Below are 21,091 nucleotides of genomic sequence, written 5' to 3' on the forward strand. Positions count from 1 at the left end.
TTCGATTTTGGGTCTGGATTTAATAGATCTTAATATTGCTATTAACTTGGCTTTGCTATTTTAATAATTCATCTACAACTCACTCCATGATTCAGTTTCTTGTTCATTAAAATTATTTTTTGACTTCAAAATTCTAGTTCTTTTCCCTTATTTAGAAGAAAAATACCACCTTTTAAAAAATCTTTACAAAAACAGATAATTAAGCTCCTTCATATGCTGAGTACCACAGTACTGATATATTTTAAAGGTGGGTATGTATTACTTTTACAATTCAAACTAGAAAGCATTTTTATTTTTAAGAAATAACTGACCACAACCAGTATTCCTCTAGGGTATATGAGTTGAAGGCCAGAAAATTCTTCGTGAGCGACTAGCAGTGCCTCTTTTTCCAGAGACTAATGCGGATGATCCACAGCTAGAGCTCAGTCTTCTCTCTGGGACTCAGAAGGCTGTGCTGGCAGCAAGGGCAGGATGGCTGCATGCACAGGGGAGGAACCTCCTGGACTCTAAGGCAGTCGACGGTATCTGTGTGAATCTACCGCAGCAGTGGTCGGCCTCTCTACAGCCTTCTGAGCCTCAGGGGTAAGGGGGCAGCACGCTGTGGCGTGGTCCCCACAGCTGGACCCTGGACTACGTCTCTCCCCTGGGCTACCTGACAACAGAGCTGCACGGTTCCGGGAGCACAGGAAAACATGGTCCAGCAGAATGACAGTCTACAAATGAAGGGGAGGAGGGGACACGAAGTTCTCGAGGACATGGAAACAGCGGGGAAAGCTGGGGCTGCCACTGCCTCTTTCCCCTCAGCCCTACTCCTAGTCTGACCCTCTTATATATTTTCTACTACCAATTGTACTGGGTTTTCCCCAAAATTAGGGCTTTAGTCAAACATACAACATTTTCCCAAATGGATGAAGATTAAAAAGTAAAATTCTAAGATTAAAAATAACCACAAGCACTCTCTAAATATGCAGAAAAGATGAATTTTCCATAGGTTACAAACCCCAAATAACTGGAAATATTTAGGTGAATACGGTGTTTTTTATGAGAGTTCTTGAGCTGGCTTTGTGGAAGCGTTTTCTAGGGTTGAGAAGTGAGGTTCATCACAGAGCTACGGGAGTGACAAGACTCCGGTTCACTACGTGCATTTCTGTCTGAGGGGTGCGGTGCCCCAGTGAGCAAAGGTCATGCAGCTGAGCCTGCACTGCCCCCTCCAAACACCAGAGGACGGCACTTACGTCCTGTGCACCGCTTCCAGTGCTCCTGGCCCACGGTCAGCAGCTCCTTCACACCATCATCCATGGCTTTGGTAAATTTACCCACAGCATCACACTTCTGTTCTCTGTGGGGCAAAAACACAAGAAGACATGTCCTTGACTTTGCTAGCAAACGTCCCAACAGGGGGAGGTGTAAGAGGAGAAAAAATCACTGTGGAGGGGAGACTCACACCAAACATAACCATAGGTGCTTGCTTTCTTGCATTATAACAATGGCCTTTCAACTAATTAGTCATAAAAACAGGCTTGATTCAGGTTTTTAAAGAACTACTTAAAAATCTGCCATTTATATTTTAACTCTGCTTCCTTTCTACCTCAATTCCTTGTGACTTTTAACTAAAATTATTCTACAGTAAATAAAATAATCATTTCTTGAACATCTTATTTAGTGAAATTCGATCACTGAAGGTACCAGTGACTCTATAAAACCACAGTGTGAGCTGCTAATGGTAGCTGTTCGTTCATTCCAGCAAGTACTTTAATGAGTCAGAGAAAATAACCCAGATGCACAAGCATCTAAGTGATACTGAACGTACCAGTTCTTTAAGGACGTAAAAAAGTATTTATGAACCTGAAAAAGTCATCACAATATACTCCTAAATGAAAAAAGCAGATTATAAGACAAAATGCATAGTGTGAGGTCATTTTTATTTAAAAAATTTTTCCTTTTGATACATATATACAGAGGAGGGTTTGGAAGACCATAGACCTAGGCCAACATATTAACACTGATTTTCTCTCTGGGTAGCTGGAAGATTGCAGGGTTTTTTCTTGTCTGTATTTTTGGTAACATGTAGGCAATGATTTTATAAGAAAAAAGCTTCTAAAAAAAAAAAAAACACCCAAGATTTCTTGCTGGTCCTTACATAGAAAAGGAACTACTCCACATTTTCAGCCAAGCCTACATTACAAAAAAGATTACACAATTAAAAACAACAGATTAAAAAAACACAGAAAAGCAGGCGAGACTGCTTCTTTCAAGGCAATGTTCAAAGAAATTTCTGCTTTGTTGAGTATTATGTGGGTGTTAGCTGGCTCTGGGCCACTTTGTTTCGGCATACTTTATTGGAAATAACTACTAACCACTGTGCCAACTATGAAATCACTGACTTCAAGGTAAAAAGGAAGCAGACTTCAATCTGATGTTATGGTTAGAAAGACAGTGCTTTCATGTACAAATGATGCCTTCCTTTCATCTGACTACAAACCCCACTCATTTCATACGCTCCAATCCGACAATCTGAATTCCAGTTGTAGTTGGCCAAAACCTGTACGCAAAGGAGGTGGACACAGTTTGAGAGAAGGAAAGTTTGCCAAAATCTCTTACATTTCTAGTAAGTCCAAGTCAGGTGCCTCTGGTTCCATGGTGGAAAATATCATAACTCCCACCAGCTCATCCTTCTCAGCCTTCCTCTTCCCAGTTTTCCATTCCTGTAAATAGGAACATTATGATATTACAGCGAAGAGCAGAGTCAAACTGGTCTTTCAAAATTCCCCAATAGAATCGGCTCACTGATCATCTTTATTTTTCTCACTTTCAGGAAGCAGCTCCCACGCCATCTCCCTCTGTACCATGGGCCAAATGCCATACATCTCAAACACGATCTCGTACATGAACAGGTCACTGCACAACGGTCCTATGAGCCCAAGTCCTTCAGAGCGAGGTCATTCAGCCACTTTTCTTTTCCCAATGCGTACCAATAGAAACACAGTGAATGTAAACACACCCTATGAAGGTTGACAAAGTGCCTCAAATTTTTAGGTTAACTGCTCTCTAAAAGAAGGTTAAAGCTTTTCTAAAATACAAGATAGGAACCAACATTAGAGCTATTTTTAAAAAACATACTATTGCAAGATACATACGTATACAGAAAAGTGACCAAAGCAAAAACACACAGTGCAATAATGAATTCTCACTAAGTGAATTCCTGTGTAACTACCACCAAGGCCAAGGAAGAGCCAAGAGCTAGCATTCCAGAAGCTCCTCATGCCCCTTCCCAATCGCTACCCCTTCCCTCCCCAACAAAGGTGACCATTGTCCTCTCTTCTATGGTTATCACTTCCTTACCTCTCTTTAGAGTTTGACCGCCTAAGCATGAGTCCCTAAACGACAGGTCTGCTAGTTTTCTGAACTAGCAAAGAACCCTATGCTATGCATTCTTTTGTGTCTGGCTTCTTTTGCTCAACCTGTGCTTAAGAGCTACACCCACATTGTTGTTTTAGCTGTAGTTCACTCATTCCATTGCTGTATAATATTCCACTGTATGACGATTCCCCAATTTACTTATCCATTCTACTACTGGCAGCCACTCCTGGCCCCTGCCAAGTTATGAATAAAGTTGCTCTGTACACGTCTCCTGGTGTAAATGTGTACATATTTCTGTTAGGTATATACCTAGGATGGAAAAGTGTACAGCTTTAGTAGGTAATGCCCAACTGTTTTCCAAACTGGTCTTACCAATTTTCACACCCACCAGCAGTGTGTGAGAGTTCCAGCAGCAACTCATCTCAAGCAGACACTTGATATGGTCAGTCTTTCTAATTTTAGCCATGTTGGTGAGTGTGTAGTGGTATTCACTGTGGTTTTAAGTTGCATTTGCTTGATTACTAATGAGATTAAGTACATTTCTATACATTTGTTGATGATTCAGATACTTTCTTTTGTGAAGTACCAAATCTATTTTTGTACTGGGTTGATTATTTTTCTTATGTATTTGTATGGGTTTTCACATATTCTAAAACCCAGCCCTTTGTTGGTTATATATGTTCACATTTTTAGCTTGTTTTTCACTTTTAATGGCTTCTTTTGATAAACAGAAGTTCTTAATTTTAATGTGGTTCAATTTATCTATCTCTTCCTGTATGGCTAGTTATTTTTGTGTCTTATTTCAGAAATCCTTCCCTACTGTAGGGGTGTGAAGATATTCTCCTATGTTACATTCTAAAAGCTTTATTGTGTTGCCTTTCACATTTACACTTTCAAACCATCTGGAATTGATTTTTTTTTTTTAATTTTATACAATAGAAACTTTCAAACATATACAAAAGTAGAGAGAAAAGTATAATGAACCCCTACAGACTCAGCTTCAACAATTATCAACATTTTGCCAATCTTGTTTTATCTACTCTCCTCCATCCTTTTATTTTTTCTTGCTTATTTTAATAGACATCTCAGACATAATATCCTTTCACCTATAATATCTCATTATATCTCTTTAACATAGAAGGCCATGTTTTAAAAACATAACCACAATACCAATATCAACAGATTATTGTGAGGTAGTGACCAAATTTCCTTTTTCCCCAATGGTGCCATCCAATTGACCCAACATCATTTATTGAGAAGACTGTTCTTCCCCGACTGTACTCAGCACCATCTTTGTCATAAACCAAGTGTCCACTGTATTCTGCTCTACTGGTCTGTTTGTCTATCCTTATTGCCTAGACTATGCTTTTAAAATTACTTTAGCTTTATAAAGAATCTTGATATCCAATTAAGTCTTCCTGCCACTTCCTTCTTTTTCAAGAACATCTTGGCTATTCTTAGCACTTTGATTTTCTACATATGACATTTTTTCTGTGCTTCAATCCATGAAGCAGTATTGGAAAATTTATTTAGGTCTTTTATTTCTCTCAACAACGTTTCATAGTTTTTTACGTAGATATTTTAGTACATTTTCTTATCCTTATTCCTGGGTATTTGATATTTTTGATGCTATTGTAAATGACAGTTTTTTTAGACTTTCCTTTTTGTTTATTGCTCATATATAAATATGCAAAGTCTTGTATCCAGCTATCTTACTAACCACTTATTTCTAAGCATTTTTCTGTAGATTCTCTGGGATATTCTACGTCTATCCATCTATATGAGCTCTACTGACCACAGAATCACAGTTTTTAGTGATTATCTAGTTTTACACTGTCATTTAGCAGAAGAGGAAATTGTGGCCAAGAGATTAAATGCTGTGGCTGAGATCACGGAGGTAGTTAGAAGCAGAACCAAGACTAGAACTCAAGTGCCCTGACTCCAAGTTCTTTCTTTTTTCTGTTATATCAAAACCACCAAAAAAGCCAATGTCTAGACTTACTATTAAACCCTTGTTCAAGCCCCAGTTAGGCAGTAAACCTTGATTGAGTTCCATTAATTTTTTACTACAAAGTAACAACACTGATTTAACAGAACTCGAAGAACCTTGTTTCACTACTGTATGGCTACACGACACACTGTGACTGAATATCACATCTCACCAGAAAAACTAGAGTTTTCTAGAGCAGCCTGCAAGGCTAGATCCATGACACACAAATTCACCAGGAAGTGCTGAAACACCTCAGTGTTTTCTAATTCCCGGCCCAGTTACGCACCACACATTCAAACGAGCCCATCAATCCCAGAAATAGACAGTAATTCAAAATAAGGCCCAAATACTGCAACTATGTTACGTGCATGCATACACCCGTAAACATACACAGAGCCCTAATAGTTACGGTTGTTACTGTAAATGTGTTCACTCTACGAAGGGAAAAGTACTACAAAGAAGTTTAGCAAGTAAATTTCTGCAAGTTCCAACAAGGTATAGAATACTCTATTATCTGATCAAACATGAAAAGGATGTCATGACTTTTTTCTAGGATCATAATATATTTCATATCTGCTGGTGGTACCTGAGCTAACTAATGCTTTTATTCTTTAGACTGTTTCCTAAGATACGTAATACTTGTTGAGAGAAATTATGGAGAAAATATCTTTAGAGAATAAAAAGATAAAATAAAAAGTACAGTAAAAGCTTATTGAGAGAGAAAACTATTTCCAAAGCAGATAATAATCAGATGTCACACAGCCAATTTTTTCTTGATTTTCAAAAGAACAGATGACTATTGGCAGAACGACTACCCACGGGGGCAGACAGAGATCAGCATTTACTCTGGACTCACAACCACAGTTCTAGAACAACAATTTGGCTTTGGGAAGGACGATTCAATTCCGAATCCACTTTTCCTTTCAAAACTCTATTATACTTTAAGGTTAAAACGTGATCATAAGAAATCATTCGCTCAATTTCCCTCACTTCATGCTGATACCCTGCATGGTTTGGGGTTTATCCTATTTTTAAAAGCATCTATGAAAACATTCCTCACCCTATCGTATCCTTCAACCACTCCCCACTCTGGGCCAATCCATTCCTCCCAGTTTATGGGAAACATTCTAGCAAGCAGTTCTTTCACAAATCATGACTAATTTCCTACGGTTGGGATTTAGATTTCAGTCTCTTCATTATCTTTGGAGGAAATGAGAAATAATCAACTAATCAACATAATTTTAACTCCTTTCAGACATAAAATTGGTGTGAATGTGACAATTCTCAATATCCTCTAACATTAACATAATAAAAAGTCTTACCTTTTCATCTCGGAAATTTAGAAATTGCTGGAAAACCTCACTTTCTGAGATGACTGGATGACGACACATTCTGGTCATCCACGCCTGCAGTCTCTCCATGCGCATTTTGATAAATTCTTCTTCAAAGCGACCTGCAAGAGACAGGCCCAGAGTGACGTAGAACTTAATCTAAAATGAATTACTGTTACTACAACTGAAAAGCCGTTTAGATAGCTGCTGCTGGGTACCTGTAGGAAGTTATTTAGTAAAAGGTAAACCATGGTAATTTTTCACTAACCTAAAAACAACCAACACAGGGAATGCTCAAAGACCCACAGGAAAGATACAATAGACTCTTTAGTTTATCAGAATGAAATTCTAATTTAACAAATTAACAAACCTTTTAATTGTGACAGGAATAATCACAGCCTCAAAGTGCTATTTTCTTCAAGTATCTCTAAGGTACTCAACAAACTTAAAAGCAAGTTTATCTCAATATGAAACACTCTCTTCCTCATAAACTAACATTATGCCAGTTCCTGTGTGGCCATATGAAGCACTATGGGCAAGAAAGGGGTGACAGAGTGGAATTTAGTAAGTAATTCTCACAAAGTACATGAAATTTCTATACGTATAAAAATGTGTCCAAACGCAATATCATCTCAGATATACAAATTTAAAATCAGTATCTAGGAAAAGTAACTTAGGGCTATAGTTTTTTCCTCTCTTTTGTTTTTTAAATTACTTGAACTGAAAATAGAAAAAGCAATTTTTCCATGAATGCAATAATGAAAGCAGCTATCCCAGAACTTATGACTACTCTAAAACAGAGCTTAATGGGTGATATTCTGTTTTAAAAGTAGAAAATCAGCTTAGCATACCAAACATCAAAAGAGTACTGAGAATTTTTATAAGCCTACCAAACAAAGTCACTATCAGTTAAAAAAGCCTTCTGGAGATGGAAGTCGAGTAAGGCAATCACCTAATTCTATTCCTGAAAAGCAACTATAAAGCTGAGCAAACCCACCAAACCAGTGCTCTGGAAATCAACCAAAGGCAAACAGCCATCTGAGAAGTGTTTATGTTTGCAAAACTGCTGAACTTCAGGCAAGAACAGGGGAAAACCGTGGTGTTCTGGCCTGGGGCTGCTCCCGTTTCTCCCTGTGCCCCTGCATCTCCCCACCCTCTGCTTGTAGACATGGAGGTTTTGCCAGGGCGAAGCAGGCTGTGAACATCGGCAGCTGCAGCTTCCCTGGTGAGGTAGGAGGCTCTCTTGATCTGGAGCGGTAGGAGATGCCCATGCTCAGTGGTGGTGGCTGTGACAATCCAGAGGCTGGGGAACAGGGAGGGCTAACAGCTCCACTAGCCAAGCTTGCATGGTTGAGCCAAGCATAATCCAGGCTGAGGCTGAGAGCAGAAACAGTGGAGACTACATGGGTCCCAGCCAGCTACACACTGCTGGCCAAGTCGGAGGCTGCACGCACACATAAAGGAGACACAAAAGGGCGCACGAGAAAGTAAAACCCGGGGCTAACTTGAAAATGACCTGAGCTTTGAATGCACTCCCCTCTCCGCATACAGATCCACCAGCAGAGGACAGAAGACTTCCTGGCTTGAGGCAGGCTTACCACCAACCTACAGAGACACAGGGGTGAACCCTGGGAAGCCAAACTTAAAAAGAAAAACAAAAAATAATTGCGCTGCAGGGGAGGTAGATTTCAGAGATTTAGCCCAGGCAAGTTACTTACCAAACAAAAACATAAAGCAGAAACAACAACGACCTTCACAGAGGAAAAATCATAATCCAGAGTTGCTAAAGTATATTCTCTAAAATATCCAGTTTTCAATAAAAAATTAAGAGATATTAAAAAAAAACATCAAGATATGGCCCATACTGAGAGAAAAAAAGCAGTCAATAGACACTGTCTCTAAGTGTCCCCAGATGTTGAATTTAGCAGACAAAAACAAAACAGCAGACCAAGCAGCTTCTATAGATATGTTCAAAGAACTAAAGGAAGCCATGTTTAAAAACTTAAAGAAAAATATGATAAGGAATCAACAAACAGAGATTCTTAGGAAGGAGACATTATAAAAAAAGAATCAGATGGAAATTTTGGATTTGAAAATACAATAAGTGAAAATAAAAATTCACTGTAGGGGCTCAACTGCAGATTCAAGATGACAGAAGAAAGAATGAGTTAATCTGAAGATAAACCAACAGACATTATCTAATCTAAAGAACAGAGAGAAAAAAAACTTAAGTAAAATGAACAGAACTTCAGAATACATCAAGCACACCAACATACTTGCAATGGGAAACCCCAAAGGAGAAAAGAGAAAGAAAGAGAAAAAATATTTAAAGAAATAATGAGGAAAAATTTCCCAAATTTGATGGAAGACTTAATCTATACTTCCAAGAAACTCAATAAATCCCAAGGAGGATAAATATAAAGATATCCACACCAAGATACAGCAGAATCAAACTGCTGAAAGACAAAAATAAAAAGAAAATCTTGAAAGCACCAAGTGAAAAACAACTCATAATTTATGGAGGGGTGTGAATGTATGTATTTGTGTGATCAACAGAATAGACTGACTTGTTATCTGACACAATGGAGGTCAGAAGGCAATGGAAAGAAATTCATCATGCTGAAAGAAAAACTATCAGCCATGAATTCTATAACCAGTAAACCTATCCTTCAAAGACAGGGGCACAATAAAGACATTCCCAGATAAACAAAGAATGGGAGAATTCACTGATAGCAAACGTGCATTACAAGAAATATTAAAGACAGTCCTTTGGGCTAAAAGGATATTACCTCAGGCTAAAAGGAAATTACCCGAATCCACAGGGAGAAATGAAGAGCATCAGGAATATGTGGGTTAATATAAAAGACACTAGAGATATATTTTTTCTCATTTCTTCTCTAAACTTCTTTAAAAGACATAAGAGTGTAGAAAGCAATAATTATCACACTATATTGCTGGATTTGTAACATATATAGATGTAATATATATGATAATAATAGCATAAAAAGAGAGAAGGCAATGGAGTTACATTGAAGAAAAGTTTCTATAATTTTACTGGAATTAAGTTAAGATTAATCTAAAGTGCACTGTGATGTTATAAAAAGATGCATATTATACCTACTAAGGCAACTACTAAGAAAATAACTTTTAAAATTTAACTTTAAAAACAAGAGTTAAAATGGCACATTAGAAAATATTTAACACAAAAGAAAGGCAGTAAAGGAGGAACAGAGGAACAAATAAGACACACAGAAAACAAACAGCAAAATGGCAAATGTAAATCTAACTGGGGCAATAATTATATTAAATAAGAATGGTCTAAAAACTTTAATCAAAATGCAGAGATTGTCAGACTTGATAAAAAAGCAAGATCCAACTATACTGCCAACAAGAGAGATACCTTAGGTTCAAAGACACTAACAGATTAAAAGTAAAAGGATGGGAAAAGACATACCATGCAAATAGTAACTATAAGAGACCTGGAGTGACTATATTAATATCAGACAAAACAGACTTTAACACAGGAAATCTTACTAGAGACAAGGGGGAACATTTCACAATGACAACAGGGTCACTACATCAAGAAGATACAACAATTACAAACTGAATCTATACTTAAGAAGAGACCCTCAAAATACACGAATCAAAAAGTGACAGAACTGAAAGGAGAAATAGTCCAACAAAAATAGTGAAAGATTTCAATGCCTTATTCTCAATAACTGATAGATCTAGAAAGAAAACTGGCAAGGATATAGAAACCTGAACAACACTATCAACCAATTCAGCTTAACTGACAAGATATATAGAGTGCTCCACCCAACTGCTGCAGAATTCATATTTTTTTGAAGCATACATGGACCACTCTCCAAGACAAGCCATATGATAGGCCATAAAAAAGTCTCAATAAATTTAAAAGGATTATAATTATACAGAATATGCTTGTTCTCTGAGCACACCAGAATAAAATTGGAGATCAAACAACAAAAAAATGTGAGAAATGCCCAAATATTTGGAAATTAAACATATTTCCATGGGTGAAAGAACTTACAAGGGAAATCAGAAAATATTTTTAACTGAATGAACACGAAAATGCAACATATTAAAATTTATGAGACAGAGCTAAATCAGTACTTAAGAGGAAATTTCGTAGCATTTAATGCTTGTAACAGAAAAAGAGAAAGGTTTCAAAACAATAATCTAAGTTTCCATGTTAAGAAACTAGAAAAAGAGCAAATTAAATCCAAAGCAAACAGATGGAGAGAAATAATAAAAGAGCAGAAAATAATGAAATAGAAAAGAGAAAAACAAGAGAGAAAATCAAGAAAATAGAGAGGAGACACTAATTATCAAAATCAGGAATGAAGGAGCCAGAATACCACTACAGACCTTAAAAGTATAAAGGAATACTATGAACAATTCTGAACCCACACCCAACAACTTATATGAAATAGATCAACTCCTAGAAAGACCCAAACTCCCAAAGCTCACGGCAGAGGAGAGAGCCTGAGTAGTCGTATATCTATTTAGGAAATTCACACTTAAAGCTTTCCCACAAAGAACACTCGAGGTCCAGATGATTTCAGTGGTGAATTCTATCAAACATTTATGCAAGAAATAATATCAATTCTACATAATCTCTTACAGAATACAGAAAAGGAGGCAATACTTCCAAACTTATTTTATGAAGCCAACATTGCCCTGATGCCAAAAGCAAAGACATTACAAGAAAACTATAGACCAATAACTCTTGTGAACATAGACATAAAAATCATCAACCAAATATCAGCAAACTGAACCCAGTAATACAAAAAAAAGAATAATACATCATGACCAAGGGAGGTTTATCTCAGGAATGCAAGGCTGGTTCAGCATATGAAGAAAAACCATGTGATTACTTCAACAGATGCACAAAATACATCTGACAAAATTCAGCATCCATTCAAGTAGAAAACTTTCAGCAAACCAGGAATAGAAGGGAAGTCCCTTAACTTGATAAAAGGGCATCTACAAAAAACCATACAGCTAACATCCTATCTAACATCCTATTTAATGGTGAAAGACAATGTTCCCTTCCTAAGATTGGGAGCAAGGCAAAGATGTCTGCTCTCACCATTTCTATTCAACATCATACTGGAAGTCTTAGCCAGTTCAATAAGGAAAAAACAGAAACAGAAGGCACATAGACTGGAAAGAATGAAATAAAACCATCTCTATTCCAAGATGACATAATTGTCTACCTAAAAAAATCCCAAAGAATTCACAAGAAGTGAGTTTAGCAAAGTTGCAGATACAAAGTCAATACACAAAAATCAACTGTATCTCTAGATGCAACAAACAATGGAAAACAGAAGTTAAACAACAAATAGTACCATTTACAACAGAACTCCTCCGATGAAATTCTTACACGTAAATCTAACAAAATATGTACAGAATCTGTATGCTGAAAACTACAAAATACTAATTAAAATCAAATATGACATATTCATGCTCTTGGATTTCAATTCTCCCAAATTGATCTATAGAATCAATGCAATTCCAATCAAAATCCCAGCATGATTATTTATAGATATCTACAAATTGACTCAAATTTACATGGAAAGGTAAAAGAAAAAGAATAGCCAAAAACGATTTTGAAAAAGAACCAAGTTCACACTACCTGATTTAAAGACTTACTATAAAGCTACACCAATCAAGACAGCATGGTACTAGTAAAAGGGTGGACACACAAATCAAGAGAACAGAATCTGAGTCCAGAAATAAACCCACACAAACATGTCAATTGATTTTTGACAAACATGCAAAGGAAATTCAACAGAGAAAGGATATTCTCTTTCCAACAGATAGTGCTAGAACCATTGGATACCCAGATGCATAACATAACCTCTACCTTACCATACCTCACATCTTATACAAACATTACTCAAAATGCATCACAGACCTAAAAGTAAAACCTAAAACTACAAAATTTGTAGAAGAAAATATCAAGGTGAACTTGGGTTAACTTGGGTTAAGTTAAGAGGTCTTAGTCACCATACCTACAGCACAATCCAGAAAAGAAAGAATTGATACAATGGACTTCATTAAAATTAAAAGCTTTTGTTATGCAAAAGACACTGTTAACAGAAAGACAAGCCACACCTGGGACAAATTATTTGCAAATCACATTATTTGACAGAGGACTAGTTTCCAGAAAATATAAAGAATTCTCAAAATTCAACAATAAGAAAACAATCTAATAAAAAATAGGCAAAAGATGTAAACAGACACTTCACCAAAGAAAATATATGGATGTGAAATAAATACATGAAAAGTGCTCAACACCATTAGTCATTAGGGAAATGCAAATTAAAACCATGATGAGATACCACCACATACCTATTAGACGTGTTAAAATAAAGAAAAACTGACATTACCAAAAGTGCAAGTAGGATGCAAGTAGGATGTAGAGCCCCTGATACGCTCACCCATTGCTGGTGCGGATCTCAAAATGGTACGGACACTTTGGGTAACAGTTTGGCAATTTTTTAAACATTAAACATATACCTACCATATGACCCAGTCATTCCACTTCTGGGTATTTACCAAAGAGAAATGAAAACTTATGCTCATACAAAAACTTGTATGTAAACGTCTATAGCAGATTTATAATTGCCAAAACCTGGAAACCCAAATGTCCTTCAGTGAGTGAATAAACAAATTGTGATATAGCCATACATTGAAATACTTCTCAGCAATAAAAAGAAACTACTGATATACACAACAAGATGGATGACCTCCAAACACATTATGCTAAGTAAAAGAAGCCAGACTCAAAAGACTACACACCATATGCTTCCATTTATAATGATACTCTAGAAAAGGCAAAATTATAGAGACAAAGAACAGACTAGCGTTGCCATGAGTTAGGACGAGGGGGAGGGGCTAGAGAATTTTGGGAGGTGATGGAACTTTCTGTATCCTGAATATTGTGGTGGTTACAAGACTGCAATGGTAGCTGTCAAAACTCTTAGAAGGAGTGAATTTACTGTATGTAAGTTTAAAAATAAATTTTAAAAAACGCAGCCTGGACTTTCCTTTAGAAATTATGAGTACAAATAAGCACAAGTCTTTTAACAAGAAGAGTCTTATCGACCCACATATCAAAACCTCATAACCTAAAAATGTGGCACTTGAACAGCAAGATGGTCTGGACACCTGCTGTATATTAAAGCACTTCAAATTTTGCGTTTACTAGGAGTAAAGTACTACATAAACTTAAGCTATGCAGAAAAAAAGTCACACCCCTTGGAAAGAAGATGACCCACCTCCTGGACAGAAAAGACCCAGTGAGTCAGCGTGGACCTGGGTTATACTGAATTCCCCATTACAAGCAAGTGAATGAGACCAAGAGTTCACAACCTACTCATTGGTCGAAATTAATTAATTAGTGATTCTTATCCCTCCTGAAAATTTTTCTGACATCACTGGTTTATTTCCAAACTATGACTTCAGATGTTATTTTGTGCTTGGTGAGATTTTCATACCAGGTTCCAGAGAATGAGAAAAAAGGGAGAAGGAGGGATTTCCACTTCCTCATTTTCAACGAGCCTGATTTAGGTTTTCACTTTTTTGAAAGTATGTGAATGTACCAGTTTGGCGCCGGAATAAAACCAGATTCATTCAGCGTTATTTCACAAAGAGCAAAATCTATGAACAAATGAAAAACGTTAGCTCTAAGTGTTCATGGAGTGATTATCAAGTCCACAGAAACGTCATGACGTCATCCACTTGGCATTCCGTTTTCTTTTCTCCGGGATTTCAGTGAGAGGGGAGTTTGTATAAGCACGTCTTGTGGGGACCACGGGCAGGAGGCAAACGAGGAGGGGAAATAAAGCGGCTTCTGTGCTTTCTCGTTTCCTCGGCACACATCCCAGCCAGTGAATCAAAGCCCAACTCTCTTCCGACTGAGGGCTGCTGCTCTCTCGCTTTTCTATCACATCCCCCAGCTTCAGGTCTGAACTTTTTTTTTTAAAGAACAAACCTCAGTACGGGAGGAGACCGTGACTCTATGATGCTTTAAAACGGTGCTGAGTTATCTGACTCAGACAATGCGTTAAAACCTAAAAGATATGAGAAATCCCCACAACCCTAAAACAGCTCATTAATCCATTTATTTGAACACTAGGGAGTGCATATTGGGCTAATCAAGTTGATACAGAAGAGTATAAAATTCAGGAAACAGATTGAAATGTGAAAATATGGAGAAGGGCAGAACTGAAGTTTTCATGGAAAGAAAGCTAAAATTTTTAAAAAGAAAGCTGTGATTTAAAGCAACTTCATGACAGAGGGGAAGGATAGTGAGTATCTGGGCCGGGCATGGGGCTGGGGGTACGGTGACACCTCTGAGGGGAAGGAAGCGGCAGTCGACACCGCCCTGGTGTGGCTTCCACTTACCTGCCCAGCTCCTCGACTGCTCGGGAGGCCCCCATACGAGGCCAGGATGGGTTCATCTACCTGGCCATGCAGCCCCACTCCCCATTCAGCTATGACCATTTGAAATTTTTGAAAAGTTTTCAAAAAAATCAAAATCAAAACAACTTCTCTAAAAACAAAAGCTTCCATCTCAAAAAATTTTAAGGAAACATAAACATAAAACAAAGTAAAGTACAAAGTGAAGTTTTAAGGAGAGTAACTTCCCTCTCCTAAGGTTACTAATTGTAGCTGAAGATGAGTTGGTCCACATCTCATACTGTAAACGGAGCAAGCTTCAGAATCACATTCACATTCCCCTCTCAGCTGCACTGAGCAAAGCCTGGTTAACGTCTCTGAATAGAGAAGGCACACGTGAACTGTCCAGGCCCATGTGACACCTCGCACGCAGGGACAAACTCAACACTGAAAATGTCTTGCATTAGCTCTGCCATCTGGCTGCTTAAAATTCTCAGTCCCTCCCTCAACTAGTGATCTCACCTCGTGCTGAGTGAGGATTCGACCCTCTCCGGCCTCCCTTGACCTCTGAGGAAAGAACCCTTCCTTCCCGGATCCCACGTTTCTTCTCACGGGGGTCAGCCTGTTGATGCCTCTTGCACTTCTCTTAGAGGCCTTTCTAAGAAAGCTCTGAACTTTTAAGACCCACTCTCATCTTTGATCTCTTCCTGTCTATACTCACAAGCTCCATTTATCTGAAATTTTCTAGCTACAAATACTAAAACCCTTTCTAATCTTTAGTAAAGTTCAGCTTCTTTACACACTTATTCCAAGACAAACAGACTGAGTCTTGAGCACTAATATTCCAGGTTCTACACTAGGCCGGAGACAAAAGAAATCAATGACAGTTCTCAAAACTGACACAGAATCGGATTCTACCTGCACATTTACAAGGCACTCTGGTCTCACTGTGGATTAGTTACCAGAAGATGATTTGGGGCAGCCAGGTGGGGGACACATGCCACTTCAAACAAGAAAAGGGAGAGGGTAATGATCAATGATAAATAACAACACTGGAATATCAATAGTCACCCAAATAAGTGAGTAGAAAACTTGGCAGCTGCCTATATTAACCCCCAGAAGCCCTGCGGCTTCTACATCTGATGTTTACACACTTCTAATGAAAATGACACAGCTGGACTGCATACCATGTTTACATCTTTTGGGTCATTTCTGTCTCCATTTTAGCTATTTGGATCATTTCTGTTCTCTCAGGTGTCATTTTTTACATTTAAAATATTCACACATTTCTTCTATAGGAAAGAATGTAGCAATAAAGACACAATGATTTCGCTAGAATTCAAGATATGTATACAAGAACTCTGATAGAAAATTTTATGCAACATTCTTAGGTGTTTAGGTAATGTCCAAATACATGTACGATCGATATTGCTGTATTTAGCCACTGTTTCCAAACTCATGCGTCTTGCTCCTCCAGAGGATGGAAAACGCCATTACTGATTACATTAGGATACTCTGGTGGACCTTCTTCCTTGTCATCCTGAGTTCATTGTCACACACACTCACCTGTGACTTGTTTATCTGGAAGAGAAGGGATTGGAATGGCTGACCCAAACTTGACCAGGAGACGCTCATATAGCCAGTCAAAGTGCTTATACCTGTGGTTTACAGATCGATTAGTGTTCTACAAAATAAGGGAAAGACAAGAACAAGTTACCAATGCCAACTATAGAAAATGAAGAAAAAATCAAATTGTAACTAATGATGCAAGCATGATTTTGTTTTTGATAACTCGGATACTTACAGTAGGTGTTAACTGATATTCAATGTAGCTCTTCAGACCATACATTTTGGAGCCCTTCCTGGGATCTGCTACCACACAGTCAAACGTAGAGGTAGGATAAACCCACATTGGGCCATAATCTCCAACCTACAGAACGTTCCAGGAAGAGTTAATTTTGTTACATGGAAAAATAGTAATACAATTGATGTAAGTCATCAAATGATTCTTTTTAGGACTAGAAGTCCTTTGGAGGGTCATTCTTGCTCCTCTTTGAGAAGTTACATAAATGCTCTCCGTTCCTGTTGAGGTTTTACTTAAAGAACACACTTGCTGGGATGAACCCTTCTGCTCCCCATGTGGGCATCTCAGGCCATGGAGAAGAGATGCCTATTTCCCTCCCCTGTGGGGAGTGCTAAATGAAACACAATTTCTCTCTCTCTAGTCCAGTTGTCTTAGTTCTATGTGATGAAGGGCTAGTTTTAAAATATTGCCAATCTATCCTGGACTGATAGTTTGTGAAATAAAAAATTACATGCTTGGATGTCTCAAAGTCAAATTGCCATCACACTTTCTCAACAATTACTCTCATTTTCTGTGTCCCCAGTCCTAATTCTTTTTAAAGGTGACAGGAGGAAAAAGCGGGTGGGTTCAGAGGTTATTAGTTCAGGATGGTGCCGGGGGCCCAGAGAATTTAATAAGGGACGAAAGAGATCTCTGACAACAAGCCACTATGACTCCCCAAGAGGGAGCCCAGATCCAGAAAACTCTCTGAAAGCTGCAGAGCGGGAATGTTTAAGAGGAGCCTCTGGGGAACTTCCCGCAGTGACTGGGACCACAAGAGGCACCTCTGATCAACGAGGACCCAGTATCCACGGGGTCACATTCTATTAGTGGGTAGGGTTACTGTCTCTGCTTTCTCTTGGTTTTCTGAAGACTAGATTGCTTTCTCAGCTTCCTTTTCCACGGAAGAAGCCCACGCAGGCAGGCCTGCCTATAGGGTACACGGGCCCAGTTCTACGTAAAGCTTGTGGGACAACTCAAACACTGGGGGGTCCTTTAGCTCTGTTCCAACGCTATCAAGCTTGTGACAAAGTCCCCTTTGAGAATCCGAAGGGCCGGGCTATGGGCTCTTAATTCTGTGGAGTTTTAAATTTAATGAAAAGAACAACGATACATGTCTAGTATTTACGAAGAAGTCTGAAGAAAAAGAAAAAAATTAAAACAATCTTCAATCTAACCACTCAGAAGATAATCACCCCAAATTTGCTTTGAAGGAAGAAGGATAAGAGGGGCTCTTGGTCATAGCCCTTCTCTCTGGAAGTTTCTAGGATTCCAAGCTTTTCAAAGATATAGGCATAAGTAATAAAAAAAAAATCCAGTATTATTCTTGCAATTTTATCAAGTTTCCCAGGACCCAGAGATTATCGAATAAGACCAGATGTTTCCTCCTCCTTGTTTGAATCCATGGCGATTACACTCAAGGCTTCCCTCCCATCTTAGAGCTAGAGGGCTAATTCAGTAGGGTCAGAAGATAGCCACAGTTCTCTTTTCCAGAATTTCATCTGGGAATATAGAGCTAGATAATGCTTAGACAGAAAAATCTATCAGCAATCAACATCTTGGTGAAACCAAAGAGCCTGTGTCATGTTATGTGACGATCAAGTTATTCTAAGACAGATAATGTTAATGGTGTCATTAACCCTCAGCTTTTATTTGCTATCTTCTTATCATGAGCTGACAGCTGGTTTTCTGGAAGAAAGACTATTACCAACCAGTGGAAAAGGCACCTTATTCTGACAACACGCATGTACTTTGCCAATGTAGAAACCTAAATATTTGAATTGGGTTTATCAGCTAAATATATAGGGCTGGTAGAAAAATGGCATGTAAAAAATATTTCAAGACACTTTAGAGAAGGAAAATCATTAAAAGAATATATACTATGGGTGCTGTGGGTTCAACACTCATAGTCTGAAAGGTAAAAATAAAGAATATCTACACAATATAATGACAGGCATTAATTTATGCTAATTACCTTTAGTACTCTTAACATGCTAACACATACTGTCAGTTATTTGGAGCATTAAATGTGTTCAAAAATGCTTTCCAAATGACTAATAGCCCTCTTGGCTTTAAGCTATTATAAAGGAGCTTAATTAGACACAAAGCAAACAGACAAAAATGAACAAACTTACAATGATAGGAATTTTCTCTTTGGGTTTTGCTAGTTGCTTGGCCAACAAATACTGTTCCATTCCAGGTTTTGCAAATCCAGGGAATCTAATCATGAAGATAAATGTTTGTGAGTCTTATGTCTTTCCTTATAAGAATTCTACAGCTCTCGTCTACATTTACTCAATACTACAGTTTTAACCTTGTTCTGTCTTTCAGATGTACTAGAACTAGGAAACTGTGGTAAATGAAACCTAACGTAATCAGATTGTTCAATGGCCAATTAGTCATTTAATTAAGCTTTATCTGGTAAGAGACCAGTGTGACTCCAGAAGGCATGATATTTATGGGTACTCTATTTGCTTAACTGGATCTGAAACACTCTTTCACCCCATGAAGAGTGAAGGGCAGACGAGACAAATGTCCCTCCGGTCACAGGAGGGGAAAGTACCCAGCATACCAATGTGAGCTGACCACATGGGGCAATGGCCACACACCGGCATTTTTATACCCAAGTTAAAGCTGCCCTTTAACATACTCCCTCCAGGAGGCCACAATTAAACCAAGGAAGCTGACACTGTTCATTAGTACTTGTGCCATTTTCTTTTGGAATTGCCTTCAGAACCAGTTTCTGAGACACAAAAGAAAACCAGTCTCCTTAGTAAAAAGACCCAAATTATAATAAACCTGGCTACTTCCAGTAATTAAATCTGTATCTAAAGCAAAGTTCTAAATTTGGAGAAAAGCTAGAATAAATGCATAGCCATCCAAAGTGCCACTTTTAAAGAAGAAAAAATTAATTTTGGTTTTAGAATTTTTTTTTAATAATCAGGAAAAAAAACTTCAGAAAGTAAAATACCTAATATAGCAAAAGAAATCTTATTTCTACAAAAAACCAGCTACATCACTTCCAATTTCATTCATATCCCAAGTTCAAGGCCAACGTGATGCTCTCAGGGGCCAGGATCTTTTCCGTCATTCTCGACTGACTTTCCTCCATTCCCTTTTTCCCAGGCATTCTTAAAACACAGCTCATACAGGAGAGAACAAAGAGGAGTCTAGGAGCTGGACAGCCTTGCGTTTGAATTCCAACTCCAACACTTATTGACTATGTGACCTGTAGAGCTTCAGTCTCCTTGTGTAATGAATGGGACCAATATGATCTACCTTTTAAAGTGATAAGTGAATTAAATGAAAAGATTATGTGAAGAGCCTAGTATGTACTCATAAATTAAAATTATTTCTAATTATGCCATTATCTCTTTGAAAGTCTTCCCTATGGCTCAGGTAAAGCTTTCTCAGTGCTTTTTCAACATTCAGAGTATACTTTTGCTGTACAATTTATCACACTTAATCACCATTATCCATTTACACATTACAGCAGACTAGAAGTACCTTAGAGAAAGTATTTATATTTCCAGGACCTAGAGGAGTTATGGGAATATATTAAATGCTTAATGAATTAATGGGCTAACCTGGGATACTTTTATTAAAGAACCTACACTTTCAGTAGAAAGTGCTGATGGAAAAATTTGGGAATTACACACAGTGACAACTCCTTGACTAGACGGTAAGCTTCTGAGTGCAGAAATGATATTTCACAAGTCTTTTGGCAATCTTAGGGACCACAGCAAAACTCTAGGGCCAGCTATGCACTCATTTAATACCCACTGACTGGCAATGCAATTTACTAATTGAGTATTACCAAGATGGATTCTTAACAATGCTCAGGTACACTTAAATTTCTAATCTCCTTTTCTAGTATAAGGTTTATGTTCCATGACTGGAATACAGTGGTCATATAAAATGGATTAACTGCTGAAAAGTATTAATACTTAAAAAAAAATTTTTACAACCGTTATTAATGCGTCATTTATACATTAGTCCAGTTAAATAAAAATACATAGGATTTTAAAAGGCTCCCAGCAGCACAGAGAGAGGAACTCCTCAGAGGTACAAATTAAGACTCCTCTGATATGGTTTCATCCTGGACTGAAACCTCAGAGCAGAAAGAATTCTTAATTAAAG

General features: G+C 37.9%; 1 protein-coding gene across 1 annotated transcript in view; it reads right to left on the reverse strand.

Moving 5' to 3' along the window:
* SNX9 (sorting nexin 9) overlaps nt 1-21,091 on the reverse strand; it is a 104,927-nt gene that overhangs the window by 14,635 nt on the left and 69,201 nt on the right. The window contains exons 7-12 of the mRNA XM_087425092.1: nt 19,087-19,171; nt 16,913-17,038; nt 16,675-16,792; nt 6,673-6,803; nt 2,602-2,705; nt 1,236-1,339 (exon numbers count right to left, since the gene is read on the reverse strand). Of these exons, the coding sequence (XP_087281218.1) occupies nt 1,236-1,339; nt 2,602-2,705; nt 6,673-6,803; nt 16,675-16,792; nt 16,913-17,038; nt 19,087-19,171 (668 nt within the window). The remainder of the gene's footprint in view (nt 1-1,235; nt 1,340-2,601; nt 2,706-6,672; nt 6,804-16,674; nt 16,793-16,912; nt 17,039-19,086; nt 19,172-21,091) is intronic.

The sequence above is a fragment of the Ceratotherium simum genome, chromosome 38 (assembly GCF_057802395.1).
Source record: "Ceratotherium simum simum isolate JZ-2026a chromosome 38, ASM5780239v1, whole genome shotgun sequence".
Lineage (NCBI taxonomy): Eukaryota > Metazoa > Chordata > Mammalia > Perissodactyla > Rhinocerotidae > Ceratotherium > Ceratotherium simum.